The following is a 15951-nucleotide window of genomic DNA, read 5'->3' on the forward strand; positions in this document are numbered from 1 at the left end:
ATCTGCTGTTTGAACAAAAGGAAGGGTATACTTTCCTTCCATTTAAAGCTCCAAATGCTCCCATATTTGAGTGAGAAGGGGAGATGTTCTGTTTTATTTATCCTGCCTGCTGAAGATTTGGGGATTTTTAAACAAGATCTGTGACTAAGGGAGCAGTGGGTTGATTTTCACTTTATTGGAAGGGTTATTACAGAGTGCAAAGCATATGAGTTATTAGAGAGATGCGTGTCCTTGAAAACAGCCCTTAAAATCTTGCGCAATTAGGAAAATTCAGAATGATCCAGCATATTTCCTCATAGCGAGAAAAGTCACTTTGATATATTGAGAAGCCAAAATGTAACACTGCATTGCTTTGAATAATAATTTTATTTTGAAAAGCCACATTTAAAGAGAGCTCTTTGTTACAGATGAGAACACAGCTACTTTCATGGACCTAAATTAGGCTACAGAGCAATAGCTCCTTCAAAATTAACACCCTTACTGATAGCTTCACTGTTGCTCAAATGGATCTTTCTCTACCATCTACCTTCAAATAATTCCATAGATGCTCATATATCAAAGGACCAAGTCAGTACATTAGCCATGTGTGTTGGTCAAGGGATGAACAATACACAGGATAAAAAGACCTTCCCCCAATTATTTGTCAGTAAAATCTATTGTTGCTGTACTATACTGAACTGGCTGCCCTCCAAGGTAGGCTTTTTCATCCACACAGCAACAGCAGAATGAAAAACTGAAAATTTTTCCCAACATGATTGTGCTTTTCCTGTGCTCTGAAGGACAACAGTGGCAGTGCAAGGGTCTGGTTTTGGCCAGCTCAGTACAGGAGCCCTCCTTTCCTAGGACTTGTGCTGAGTTAGTGGGACTCACACATGCTCAGGGTGGCTGCTTTCTAGAGACAAACAACTGTCTAAACACTCTGACAAACCTGGACTAGATTTGAAAGCAAAGCTCCTTTGCTTCTTCATCCCATTTCTCTGACTGGATGCTGCTAAACCAATGCTGAACCACGAAGTAGCCACTGGGAAAGTCTCTTTTTGCACCACACTCTACACATCAGGCAGGACTTGCTCTTGTGCCCATATTCTTTGATAGGTTTCTTTTCCCTTGGTTCTTTTTAGTCTGGTTGCTCTGTCCAATTTATCTTGGAGTCAGACTCTATACCCTGGGGTCAAAAACCCACCATGGCTGATGCAGAAGCTTCATCACCCCTACACCTTCCTGTGCCTTCTTTTGGAATGGGAAAACAGGGTTCTCTCAAGGGACAGCTACTGCATGCAGAAACCAGAAACTCTTACAGATTTCACCAGATCTTACCCCTTTTCTGCCCTAATTGTCCAGGGTACAAAAAATGGGACTTTACATTAGCAGAGCACTGGAAGGATTAATTCATGTTTATGGAATGCTTTCGATACATAGGGGGTGACCTGATCATGCTTATATTGTGATTTCCAATAATGCAATTCCATTGACATTTGAATCCCTTTTTATAGTAGGATTAATATGTCCAGAATTAGGTGGAGAAATATCTCTAAAGAAAAGGCATGTCCCTTGTAATTAATTTAAATTAAACAATCATTATTACCTTGTAATTTATGACCTGAACACAATCCCTTATTTTGGTAAATAAAAGTCAAATGATTTCTTGTGATGTGCATATTGCTGAAATCCCAATATTGTTGAACATATGTTGTTTTCTGTTTAGCTGCTTTTCTTCTCTCCTTCAATCAAATATGTAAGGCTTTTTAAAGGAAATTTTAAATGCTGAAAATAGCACTGATATCTTACAAGTTTCCATCTGGACAAAGATATCTGTGTAATTTTTTTGCTTACCTTAGATGCTGATTGAAGGCATAGTACTGTTAGCTGAATTCAGCTCTGTTTCTGAAGCTTGCATTATTAATTTTGCATCATGATAAGTTAATTACTCAAAGAGGCAGCTAGTTCTTTCCTTTAAAAGTGATGTTATTTGCAGAAATGACCACACTTTTTTTTCCTCAAATGAAGTTATGCAAATCTGATCAACTAAAGTAAATGTTTCATAAAACCAATGACTGTTTAAATTGTGGGACTAAATTGTTTGTATATAAATATTACCTTTTATATTTCATTTGAGTTTTATGTAGATGAACACATTACTTTAATGGCCTGCATTTACAGAGGGAGACAGGGAGAATCTGACTCTGAAATCCTCAGCAGCCAGATGGCTGCCTTTTCTTGCATGAGATTAAAAGATGTTTCTCATTCACAGCCCTGCTTCAGAGGCAAATTAATACAGCCAGCTAAATTGCTTGTGTTTTTGGAATAAAATTTAAAGAGAACTTTTAATAGCAATTGGTGTCACAGGTTCCTAGAGCAGATTGCTCTCCAGGTACAGCATGCTGGTTTTAAACATTCAGTAATTAATGGAAAGTATTCTGTGTTAATTGACTGCTTCAGGAAAGGGAAATATAATGACTCCTTATTAATCATGAAAAGAGACATACAGTACAGAGGCACTGCAATAATTGCACTAACGGTTGAGAAATGTTAATTAATGAAAAGAACAATGATGTAAGAAATTAGCACCATAATGCTTGCTGCTGTTGGAAATTCTGCTTTAAACACATTATTTAACATGGCAGCCACTGGATGATGCCTTATATAGCAGACACCTCATACCCTTTCCTTCCGTCAGCTACCAAGTTCCAAATGTTGCCAGTGTTTCGGGTTTTAATGAGCTAAAATATACTCTCCAAACTACATTTTCTGAAGCATTTTCAGTTTGAACTCCTGAACTCAGAACTACTCTGACAGATTGACAGTGTTCAACTTCCGTAAAAATATTATCCAAGTGTAAGAGAGCCTGTTAGTGTTTGTATGGTGGGAAACAACTTCTTAGATGAGCTGAGCTAAACAGGTTTGCCAAGAAGATAACTGCGTCGTGACTTCTTTCCCCTTTTTAATTTTTCCACTCATTAACCAGTTAGCTGTCCCCTGAAGAATTTAGAGGCAAGCATGTTTTCATATTTGTGCCTAGCTTGATGTAAAAATTCATGGGCTATTAAAATGCAGAACTGTTCTGGCAGCTACTGCACCACCAGTAGCACAGAGGTCTCAGCCATCAACAGGTGGAAGGTCCCAAGGTTTCCACCATCACTCTGCTGCACCTTTAAGGCAACAACAGGGTGAAATGTATCCATCACTCCGAACACTTTAGAGCAGGTCAAGCTACCAATTACAAACACATTTCCTAAAAGTTGTCTTCTTTTTCCTATTCAGGACCAGGATTTAATTCTCATGGATGTTTTCATATCTTTGTGGTCATTTGTGCAAAGAAATGTCAGTCTATGAGACATTCAAAGATTTTGGGGTAATTTTGGCCACCTAAGTCATGTGTTAGCTTGGCTATGTAACATGGGGATGGTAGTTGCGTATGACAAGCAGAAAATAAAGGTAGAATAACAAAAGTTCTCATTCTAGCCATACCATTGCAAGTGAAACACTATAGAGGCGGAAAAAAAATAAAATTCTACTGGAGAAGTGCTAAAAAAAACATCCATCAAACACAAAATGCTTTTATAAAGAACACCTCTTGATAAGAAGGCTCTGTTTGCAGCAATACAAGATGGAAAGGCATCCCTTAAGTGAATAGCGCCACAGTAATCTCAAATCCTGCTGGAGGGGGAATGAGCCCATGGGTGTATAATAACCCAACAGGGTTTTCTGTATCATAGGACAGGGACAGGAGTAGTTTCATCCCTCATCCCTCTAACCCATGTGCTGGCATTTGCTGATTTTCCCAGCGTTGCTCCAGTATGGCCATTCCTTCACCAATGTGTCTTACTGCTCTTTAATTTTTTTTCAGATGGAACATCCTTGGGCTCCAAGGCGCTCTCCTCAGCTCCTTCATCGAACCCATGTACCTGCACAGCTTCATTGTGGGAAGCCTCTACCACACTGGTCACCTTTCCCGGGTAATGAGCCATAGGATAGAAGACATTGGTCAGCTGCCAGCTTCGTACCGGCGCAATCAGCTGCTTCTCAGTGGTAAGCAAACACCTGCCTGCAAGACAAATAATCCCCCCTCCCATCTCCAGTCATGCTGCTTCCCAACAGGAATGCCTTTTGTTTGTAAGTAGACCATTAACTCAGACCTTTGTGGGGCTTTTTTTCCTGAAGAATGTGAATTTGAAGAATGAAGAAACCAATGTGTTTAAATCTAATTCCTCTTTCCTTAGCAGCACCCACAAGAAAGGATCATTAGTGGATACAAACTGACTAGGGAAAGAACCACTGTACATTGAACAGTCAGAGTGGAAAAAAGAAAAATATGGCTAAGTAAAACATTTCTAAAAAACAGAAGGAATCTTTCTGTAAACTTTGTCTTCCAGTCCTCATGAGGCTTGTGAATGCTAAGGGACACTGGTTCTGCATTGGATTAAATCCTTATTTTAATCTTTGGTAGTTGTTCTTTGGGGGGAATCCCTGAGACATCAATATGATGTCAGTGTCGCAGAGCTGGGAGGTCAGGACATTTTAGTGGAGTACCCCATACCTTTCAAAGTCCTCTAGGTTCCTCAGTCAGGAGAGTGCTGGTTTATACCTTATGTATTTCATGGACTTTTTTTTTTAATATGTTCTTGTGATGACATTTGTTTAGCTGAGGCAGAAGTGATAGTTTAGCCACTGGGGAAATTCTCAGGTTCTGTGTGGTTTAGTACATCTGGCAAGTGTAATGTGTGTGTGTGTTGTAAGGTGAACAGGTCAAAAGGCTTATCCTTTTCTGAACAGCTTATCTCCATTTTTTAACTCTTCAGTGCAGCTGGACAAAGACTGCAATCCAGTGAGCAGGAAGCTGTGATCCACACTCTCCCTCCAGTTTGTCCCCAGCTGTCCCTCCTGTCCTGGTCCAGGGTGGGCATGGCTCAGCCCCTCTTCTTTCCCACATGACATTGTGGTAGGGAGGAAAGAACTCACAGTAGGCCAGGAGATATCTCCCCATTTCCCAAATCTGGCTGTTATTTTGACAACACAGCCCTGGCTGCCAGAGCTACTGCATCTCCCAGATCTCAGATCTCCTCCTGTGCCAGCCCTAACATACTGTAAGTGCACCCATACATTAAGATCAAAGGCACACACAATTTCCCTGTGTATGCAGGATGTACAGGGAAACCCACTTCAACTGCTGAAGGACTGAAAGCACAAAAAGGGATTTTATAAGAGTTTTCACCACAGAACAGCTATTGCTTTTCTGGGTAGGCCTTGAAGAGTAAAAGCAATGGGTCATACTTGGCCAGAGTGTCTGTGTATGTATGTCCAAGAGTCATTGCCAGAGATTTCAAGGGAATAAGAAATACATCAGAGGGGGCCTTGTGTCACTTTAAATATCTGCATGTTTCAGGGCTGTCTTCCTCCTTCACAGAGGCTTCTGTGTGGAAAAGCATTTGCTTTGCTTTTCGGTTGTGTTTGTGGGTTTTCCTCAGCCCAGGAGAAGCAGTGGGAGGAATCAGTCTCTCTCTCTCTCTCTGCATTATTTTTCTCTCTAACGCCATTATTTGTAATCTTCTCCCCTCAACAAATCCTGGGGAGGTGATGCTGATTAAAAGTTACATTGCTGAGGATTATGCTACAATTCTTCTTCCTGGGAAACCCTGCCAGCAGCATATCCAGTGACTAAGGAGATGGGATCTAGAAAAAACTTCTCCAAATGCATTACAGACTTAGAGACAATCTCAGCCAGAAAACTCCACCTCCCACACTTGTCTTGGACATCAGACCAGCCCAGGACTGCAGGAGTTCTTAAATTATATAAGGGTGTCAATTATTTTGCCACTTGATCATAGCAGTACAAACATTCCAATGGAGAAGAGAGTCATGGTGTGTGTTGAGGTGTACTGAGATTAACTCCTTGACTCCACTGAGAAATAATCAGTGAGGTTTTTCTACTCAGTTTTTTACCAGTCCCAGCCAGATGGAACTCCACTCTTCCACTGAGATTACTCTTGGGTATAATTTATAGAAGAAATGCCTTTTTTATATCCTGATCTTTTAAGATTGAGGCTGTTTTAAAGGGTATCCTGATGGGTTATGAGGTTTTTCTGGGAGAGAGAGGAGAGAGAGGACAGATTTCAGTTCACATCCCACAGTACTCAAATTCATATTATTTGTGCAAAGACTTTTTCTTTCAAATCCTGCTGTCTTCTGTTGTACTCTTTGTTGTATGGATTTTAAGAAGAACATTTTATGTATGTTTTACATAGAGGACAGAAAGTAGCCTAGATTATTTGAGTGTTACTTTCTAAATAAATCAAAACAATTATTTTTCAAAAGAAAATATGGAAGAATTTTTTTTTTTAAATTATAAAAATTTCAACAGTCAGAGAACATATATATGAGCTCTATATATATCTGTTATTTGTCTGTCATGTTTTTTTCTTTAAAACATCTTCCTTTGCATTCAGAAAATTATGTGAAAATATCTTCTATTTACCTAAGTACATGTTCTTATATATGATAGCTGGGAAGAGAAGGCATGAAAGCTAAAGGAGCCCAGGGGGGTTTCCAGGCACGGGGACCAGTCTGGGCTACTGTCACAGTCCCCAGATGATGGACACACACAGCCAGCTCTCCCCTCTGTGCAGCCTTTCCTTCTTTTCCTCTAGTCAGGGATTTCACAACATTTTCATTTATTTAGTGTCCCTTTGCATGGCAGTATGTTTGCTATCGTGCTTTTTGGCACTCAAATCCTCTAAGCTTTTGGGTGCTATCTTGACAGAGAGTGGTGCATAGTGTCAAACAGCTGATTTTGATCTGTTTGCATCTTGTTCTGTGTAGAGACTCTCGAGCAGCACCACAGAGCTATCTGATTTTCAAGCTCTCAGTTCAAATCCTGTTGCCTAGGTGAACTGGAGTTTTAGATGCAGACTGATCTGTTATCTCTGGGGGGAAAAAAATTGAAAGAGGTATTAATATGACATGAATGTGTTTACAAATCCTGGGTGAGGTTATGACTTAGCTGTAATTCTCTTCTACACACGGTAGCGAGTTCAGTCCCAGTGACTGAGATGATTTCTGCAGTTCCAGCTTTGTCTCTGATACAAAGTGAGTTTGCCATATAATTTTTTCCCTTCAATGGCCACCTTGCTCTCTGTGTGCATGCTGAGTTCCATTTGGTGCTAGCAGCTCCCTCCCAGGGCAGAGGGGTCAGGGCAGAGAGGAGGCATGTCCCTCAGTGGCATTGCTTCTCATGATGCTGACAGGGGCTGCAGGCAGGATGCAGCAGCTGCCTGCAGAGGCCAGACAGACCCTGCACAGCCCTTCACTTCTCCCGAGGTGTTTCCCAGGAGCTTTCCAAGCTCAACACATTCAGTGATGGAGGCAGCATTCCCACCAGCCCCCATCTCCACCCACTATGCCTCAGATCAGCAGATGCTCATGGCATGCATCTGTTTTGAAAATGAGATCCTGGACAAGAAGGGCACTTTGGAAAGGAGGGGCTTTGATCTCTTTTCTTTAATCTCCTTCTCTCTGAACAGCCCATATCAGTACTTTTTGCTCTCTGCAAAAGTTCTTTAAAACCCTCTCAGCAGAAAATGCAAAGGACCTTTCTCTGCTGCCCTCCACCCAGCAGCAATGAAAGCCATGCAAACCATGAGCTGTCGCTGGAGCTGCTGCAGGCAGGAGCTGCCATTTGGAAACACAGACCCAGTCCTGGCACTGGCCTGTGCTGGGGTGGCTGTGCCAGGCAGCTCCTGCCCACCAGCACAGTCCCCACCTGCTGCTCACCACACTGGCTTTTGTTGTCCAGGTCTGCAGGCTAGTGGCCCACACAGCAAATTAGCAGAGAGGGACACAACAACTGGATCCAGACACATTATCCAAGGTCCATGTTTTCAAAAATATTCGAACTGCTTCAGGTCACTCTGTGTTTTCCAGCCTTGGAAGCTCCCAGTGTTGATTCTTCACTGCAAAAGCACTAATGAGCAGGGCAAGGCAGAGCTCACTTGTTTGCATTTGTACTGTGCTGGGAAATAAGCCAACCATCTTCTTTATTCCTCTTATTTTCTTGCAAAGACGAATCATCCCCCCATTCCCCACAAGAAATGAAAAAACAACAGGAGTCATGGAAAGGTTGAGCTACACTAAATAGTTAAAAAGAGACAGAAATTTACTTGATTAAAAATAACTAATGTACACACCCACACCTGACCTTGTCACCCTGGTCTACATTTAGAGCCAAGCATTATCTCACCCATGAAGGCATTGGCTCAGTAGGTGGCTCAGATGTCCAAAATTTGACACTAAGGTCATGCAGTCATCCCAGGTGACTGTAAACATTATTGCAGCTGTCTAAAATTACATATGATGCATTCCACTTAGAGATGTCCCAAATATCATCATTAGGACACTAACTAGCTGTTGAAGAAATTGGTGCTCCAGTACAGGGTTGGAATCTTGCAGGCAGACACAAGGTGGGGACCAAGAGTGTTCCCTGTAGGTCTGTGATGGCTACAAGGTCATTATTAACTTGGATCTAATAATCTCTCTGTGATGATGAAGTGTATTGTTTTGTGTTTTCTTATCCCCTGGGGTCTAGACATCCTCTCACAGCAAAGGCCCCAGGAGTTAATAGATAAATATGCTGGACTGTGGGAAGCTCACCTGAAAGAACTCATGGCCAAAGCACTGTATTGCTTAGTTCCTTTTAAAAACCTGTTATCCCATTAAAGCCTTTGTGAAAGATTCCACTCAGCAACCTTCACACTGCTGTCAACAGCTCACACTCCAATCCAAAGGCTTTCCTTAGGCTAATGGAAGGTTTGCCTGCAGGGTGGAAAAAATCTGTAGGAATTGCTATGTCTCTCCAAGGTGTTTGGTCTGGTAACATTTAACCACCGGTGACAAGAGCACGATGCCAGCAGTTCAGTGAGGGCATCTCCTGTGCCACAACAACCCAGGAGCAGCCTCTGAGTGAGCACTGGAGCTTACTGGTGTCCCTCTGTCCTCCAGGGGTGAGCCACGCTGACGCCCGGCAGCCGGGGAAGTCTCCCGGCTTCAGCGTGAACTGGATCGTGGGGAGCACAGAGCTGGAGGTGATCAACGCCACCACGGGGAAGAGGAGCTGCGGGAGCCCCTCACGGCTCTGCAAGCACATGTTCTTCACCCGCTGGGCAAGGCTGCACGGCAAGGTAAGGCTGCTGCAGAGGGCTTATCAATACCTGCCCTGCAGTCCCTGGAGAGTAGGAGAAGGTGAAGACAAGAAAAAAATTTATTAAGTGCCAAAACCCCTTTCCTACTGGGAAATGTGTGGAAACAAATAGGACAGAGTGATGGTGGGGAGGGAAGTCTGGAGACAATTCCACCCACAAAGTCATTAGGGAAGGCAAAGGAACCTGCAGCGTGGGCAGGTTTGAGCACAAGCCTGAAGGGATTGTTCTGCTCTGCAGGACACCACAGGGGAAGGAGGCTGGTGAGACTCACCCCATTCCAGGCAGTGGCATGGTCTGTCCTAGCAGTGACCCTGAGCCTTGTGGGGAGCAGAAGAGACCAACTGGGCTTTGTGCCCAGGGCTTGTGACACAGGTCCCAGCCTATTTTCCTTCCGGCAGGTAGGAAGACAGGCAAGAAGCACTCTGGCCACCCCCAGAATGGAGGGGTCCTCAGAGGAACAAAACTGGGGCCATGGCTGGAACTATGGCTGGGAGAGCTGGATGGAAAAAATCTGTAGGAATTGCTATGTCCCTCTGTGTATTGCTTCTGGCTCACACCAGGGGTGAGGTTGCAGTGAGCAGGAGAAAATAACTTGTAGCTGAGCAGGGCACTTTGCCCTTGACAAAACAAGGGATTTGATAATGTCATCACTCTCTACCTCTGGGGAGCAAAGGGAACAACGAGGCAGCCAGAGAGAAGCCACTGCTGCCAGGCCAGCTTGTGTCCCACCCAGACCCAGGCTGGCAATGTCACCATCCCTTGCTGATTGGGCCAGTAGAGCTCCAGCCAGGACAGCCCCACGGAGTGCTGGCACACACAGACAGGAGCAGGTCACTGCAGGCTGCACATTCACCTTCTCCTTCAGTCTGACTCTCAGCATCTCTCCTGTTCAGAGACAAGGAGAAGAGCTCTTTGCTCCTCAGGCTTGCCTTGAGGGTGTGTTTCCCTACAGGTTTGGCACGGTAGAGACTTGGGCAGGTCAGAGGAGTTTGTTTAGTCCTTCTGCAGAGCAAACGGTGCTCCCTCCTGCCTCCCTGCCCTTCCAGGGGCACTGGACACGGGACATGGCTCGAGGTAGCTCCTCGTGGGTGGCTCCAGTGTTCCAACAGAGCACTCAGATTTCCCACACCAGCACAAACCCTGATGCCTGATTTTTGCCCCGCCCTGGACAAGTTTCACAGCATTCCCAACAATAAGAGACTACAGAGGGGAAATGGGAGAGTATAGTAGGCAATCGTTCTTCTTCTGTGTCTGGGCATTACTTGGAAGCATTGAGCTTCTGCACACCCCAGGCTAAGTTTTCTTTAAAGAAGCACATGCTTTAAAGATCTTCAGAAAGGATTTTTTTTCAGTTTTGTCCATAAAAATCATCTTAACCTAGAAGTAGCATTCTGCCTTTGTAGAACATACCAAGATATGCCACTGCCTATGCCCACTCCAAGGCAGAACTGTCCACCCCTTCACTCCTCACAATGGCTCAAAACCATGTCACCAGCATTTATTGCTTCCCTGGTTTTCTGCTTGTTAAACCAAAAGCAAACACACAAAGCACAGTGATTGCTTATGAAATGTAGACAGGAAGATTATACAGCTACTGAAGCCTCCTGTTTCTTTTGGCTCATAGGTTGGTTTTTTTATTATTTTTTTTCCCCTTCCCTGATTTTTGTTCTGCAGCTGAGCACACGAGTACCAAGCCATGGAGAGATGCCATCAGTGTACAGTGAGGCAAAGCTGGTGGCTCAGACGTACCAGTCTGTTAAGCAGCAGCTGTTTAAAGCATTTCAGAAAGCTGGCCTGGGCACCTGGGTGAAGAAACCCCCAGAGCAAGATCAGTTCCTACTAACTGTGTAAATCACTCCACCCCTTTTCTACACGACTGGATCAAACCAACTGGAGAGAAGGCGAGGCAGGACGTATGAGCAGAGAAAATTGAAGCAGTTTGAGATTTAATAGCAACCTCCATGGGACTATTTGCTTTTAATCCTGTATTGGAAATGCATAAGTAGAAATGTGTCTGATGCACTGAACTCAACTTCAGAAAACTGCTTTTTCATGATCCCTTCCCAAGAATGTACCTGCCCAAATTATAATGCCACCCCCACTAAGATTCTGCTTTTTATTGTTTATTGCTGTTGGTTATTACTGATTTGAGGTGTTAGTGGGCCACCTGTCTGATCCAAAATAGACTCTTGTTTTCCCTCACACAATCAGTGCAAAAGTCATCACTGAATAATGGAAAATATTGAGCAGAGATGGAAGTACAGCATGACAACAGGTCTCAGAGCATCCATAATCATCCACCAAAAAAAGGTTCCTAACCTCTATGCAAAAATCATTCTGTAAACTGCCTAAATCTGTGACAAAAAATTTGGGCCTCAAAGAAATGCAGCATTTTTAACCTGATTTTTCCACTGCTGGCTCTGAGCACAAAGCCAGGCATCAGGATGCCCTTGGTTTTTTACACTTACTCCCTCTGACACCTTGGACAAACCACTTCACAACAAATCTTCAACCCTAGTCAGAATTTGAATGCTGCAAATTTTACTTGTCTGGGCCCAGTTCGTCTCACATGCCTTCCAGACACCAGCCAGGATGCAGATCCTTGCCAAGGGGGTAATTCACCCCTGTGCTGCCTGTGGAGGGGCACAGCTCTGCAGGGGCTGCCAGTGAGGACCAGTGTGCCCATGCTCCTGGCTCTGGATCTTCAGGAAGCTACCTAAAGTCAGGCAGGCTGCAGCCAGGACCCAGAGCCTCAGATCTCCAAACTGCTGATGACCCATGGCTCTGAATTAAGTGGGTCTGAGCTCAGGATGCTCCATGCATCTGAACAATCACCAGGTTGGGTACCCACGAGTAAGACATCCCCAAACAAGAGAGCACATTTGACATTTGTCTCTTCCCTGCCTCAGTTTCTCCACCTGTCTAATGGGGATAATAATAAATGCTTCACATCTAAGGAACTTGGCAGGATCAAAAATGCTCTGGTCATATGCAACAGTGTAAGACAGATTTTTGTCACTCTTGCAGTGAGTTTTACCTGTTCACACAGTCCAATTCACATAAGCACGGCAGAGACAACCACAGGTTTGGGTAAGGTCTTACTCAATGCATGAGCTTTCAAGATTCTAGCTCTGTGTAAATGCCAAGTGTTATTATTATTCTTCATGCTCATCTGCAGCCTGAAAAGCAGATGGGGTTTTTCACTTAGGAGACAAGTATCACCCAACATTTAAATATTTTCTTCATAACTGGGCTGGGTCTGATACAATCTCATCTTTACATCTCATCCCAAACTTCATCAGAATGCAGAAGATACAGTCATGGGAGAACTGAGCTTTGATAGTCCCACTGCAAAACCAACCTTCAAACACCCTGTACATTTCTCTAAGTTTCTGGGTTTTTAGATGACAGGATTTGCGGGTATATAACTACTGTTTTCTTTTTATTCCTGTGATTCTCTTTAAATCTGTATATAACATGCTGCTACTGATTTGTGATAATTGTCTTGGTATTTTCTCAGAACTGTCAAGCTGAGTTACTTTTCAAACAACACAAGGCTCATATTTTTCCATGTAATTTCCTTTACACGGGAAACTGTTCCTATCAATAAAGATAGATGCTCTTTGTATAGGGTTTATCATGTTTGGAGAGCCATATACAGTAAATACATTGTTTATTGATGCCCACAATAGAATAGCTACAGTATTTTGATGAGATTTTATTTTTAGATTATAAACTACAAGATGTATCTATAGTGTCTTGTATAAAAACAATTGTGATAAACTAGAATTTTTAAATTAGATAAAACAAAGCTCTCCCCTTCCAGAAACCTTTTCAACAAAATAATACATTCCATATTAACTACCAAAAATATTTTAAAAAATATCCTTAGAGTAGAAATAGCTAAAAAAAATTTAAAAAAAAAATAAAAAAAAAAAGGCAACCAAAAACTGAGACTTTTCAATAATGGAAACACTTTGTGGTAACCACTTTGTCAATACTTTGACCACTCTGACAGCTCTTCTGACTAACATTTGAATACTTTTGGCACCGGAGCTTCCAGGTTCCTGTCCTCTAACTCAGCTGTGGCTGCAGACCTGCAGTGTGATTTGGACAGCAGATGTGGCCGAGGGGCAGCGGGCAGGGGCCAGCCCACGGCTGCAGGTGGGGCAGAGGCTGCAGGGGACACTGGCAGTGGTGGCCCCAGGGGCTCTGGCTGCTCCCACCGAGGGAGAGAAACCACAGGGCAGCCAGAGAGGAAGACAAGGTTTCTCATGCAGAGATCCACAGGACAGGGGGGAGCATGTCTTCTGCTTTTCCTCTCCTTGTCTAGCACACATGAGACCTCAATGGCTCTTTCTTACATCCCCCTGCCCTCACCCATCCTCCTCCAGCCATGGCATGATGTCAACCCAACTAATGCGTAATAGTTCCACCAGGCTGGTGTTGCAGCTACTGTGACAACAAAGCACCATGCCTGGTTATTTTTAAGGACATAATAAAAATGTGGCAGCATTGAATGAACCTTTGTTGCAAGAAATACATAAATGCAACCCTGGATTCAGCTGCCAGAATGAGTTTAGTACAGGGGACCAAACCAAGTCCCCACTGCAAGTGGGCATCAGCTGATCTCAATGGAGTTGCACCTGCTGGCACTAGGGTTGAATATGACCTTAAATATCTACTTCTTCTCATTATGTGCAACAACAGTGTGATGGGACCCCATCCCAGAAGCACACATGACCTACACACAGCATTTCCTGAAGCAAAGGAAAAATTGCTCAGTAGTAATTCTTTAGTGAAGATTCTGTACATAACATGCATGAGTGAATGGCAATACTGTACTAATGGATGTACATTTGTAATATTTGTAAAAAAGAAAAGAAACAAAAAAGATGACAAAAGAAAATAAATCTGAATTTACATATGTGAATTTGCTGCTAAGTTCTGTAAATTGCACTTCAGTGATACCTGATAAGTGAATGTTTCTGTTAAGTGAATAAAATGCCAAGTAAAATTGTTCTTTCACTGTTTATTGACCATTTTTCACTATGACTTAGCAATCAATTGGAATGTGCTCCAGAATACTAGTATGTATTTTTGCACACACCTACTGTAGATCTACAGATATCTCCTTGTTCAGTTTGGATGTGATGCATTGTGGAAACCACACATTTGTATTGAGAGAGGGATGTGCCTGCTCCTGTAGATGAAGCCATAAAGTATTTTCCTGGAAGAAGAGTGAACTGGATACATCTCTAATTTGATCCTTACAGGTTACTCTCAAAGATCTTTCTTAATAAAAATTAATACATTTTTTCAAACCCACACTGCGTGGGATTCGCTGCACAAAGCTGCTTAAGAAAACTGAAGTGATGAAGAAAAGGTCAGAACATCTCTGCAGATTTCTGCTTCATTGATGGAGTGGCTTTGGATTGTTCTTGCTCTGAACCATCATTATTCAGCCACAGCAGACTAAGCTCACACTGAACCCAAACAACATCATCCCCACAAATGTTTAACCTCGAGGTGATTTCCCTTTGTCAGTCTTCTTTCTGTTGTTACCAGAATATCCAAAGCCTTTCAGAAGCCACCATGAAAATATGAATACACCAACAGGAAAAATTTTCGAGAAAGATATTTCCCTGTCCATGTACACCCCTGCATCACCAGGCAGTTATTTCTTTTTCAACTGTAAATTGGAAAAACAAAAGCATAAAACATGAACAAGCTGATATATTGACTAACAGAGAGCTTCACAAAAGTGCAGTTTCTGAAATAAAATAAATGAGTCCTTCTGCTGCAGTTAGACCTTGATAGACACGTTTGTGTGTTGAAGAATGGGACAGCTATCTAAGAGCTTTTAAAGCTTTTTGATTCATTACCATTGTGCCTGTTGCCCAGTCCTGAGACCTGATTAGTTTGGCTGCTCTCAGTTTATCGTGTGGCTAGACCAGTTTAGCTGGAAATCTGAGTAAAGTCAGAGAAAATCTGAGATTTTTTTAAAGCATAGTTACAGTCTGCTTGGGTGCAAACCAAAAAAAAATAAAAAAATAAAAATAAAAAGAATCAAACAACTCAAAGACATACAAGCAAATGCACACATATAAACATGTGGTTTCTTACTACTCCAAGGCCTCCTGAATAAATGACATGGCCTTGGAAAAGGGGGATTAATAATTACTGCCTTTTCACCAATGAAATAGTTCTGCTCAAATGCTTTATTCAATCTGGCTTTCCTGGTAATTAAATCCTCTATTGGAGAAGTTTATGTTCTATTTTATCAACTTCCTTTGCCATACAGAATTACCTCCACCAGACCATTAAAGCCTTGTTCTGCCACAGAAAGGAAAAGGTCCTGTTCCTTCTCCTCCAGCCCTGAACAGGTGCCTTTACAGCCTATAATGCCATTAAATGATCCAAGCCAGGAGGAGACAGCTCCTTCCTTTACACACAATGTTATCAAAAAACACCTCCTGCAAAGAGAAATAAGGATGTGAAGAATGGTTCCTGCTGTCAGGTTTGACCTGTTCTTCTGACAAACTGGTGCCCTCCATCTCTTACAGCCTGGAAGTCGTGCTCAGGTGTCAGCCCAGGCTGTTTGACACACCCTGGGGGAAGTGCTGTAGGTGCAGTTCCCTTCCTTCCCAGCATCACCAGCCCAACTACTCCCAGCCCTTCCTTCCATAGCTGTTTGCTACTAACTGCTTTTATTTCATTTTGTTTTAACAAGTAAATTCAGGGGGTTTTACTCACTTAA

The 15951-nt window shown here is 42.8% G+C and overlaps 1 protein-coding gene across 1 annotated transcript in view; it reads left to right on the forward strand.

Annotated features, from left to right (window-relative positions):
• ADARB2 (adenosine deaminase RNA specific B2 (inactive)) overlaps window positions 1-14193 on the forward strand; it is a 301583-nt gene extending 287390 nt beyond the window's left edge. The window contains exons 8-10 of the mRNA XM_005528513.2: window positions 3848-4029; window positions 8992-9170; window positions 10866-14193. Of these exons, the coding sequence (XP_005528570.2) occupies window positions 3848-4029; window positions 8992-9170; window positions 10866-11042 (538 nt within the window). The 3' untranslated portion in view covers window positions 11043-14193. The remainder of the gene's footprint in view (window positions 1-3847; window positions 4030-8991; window positions 9171-10865) is intronic.
• Window positions 14194-15951: the final 1758 nt, after the last annotated feature.

The sequence above is a fragment of the Pseudopodoces humilis genome, chromosome 1 (genome assembly GCF_049639895.1).
Source record: "Pseudopodoces humilis isolate 2021_Gansu_Grassland_sample_001 chromosome 1, ASM4963989v1, whole genome shotgun sequence".
Classification (NCBI taxonomy): domain Eukaryota; kingdom Metazoa; phylum Chordata; class Aves; order Passeriformes; family Paridae; genus Pseudopodoces; species Pseudopodoces humilis.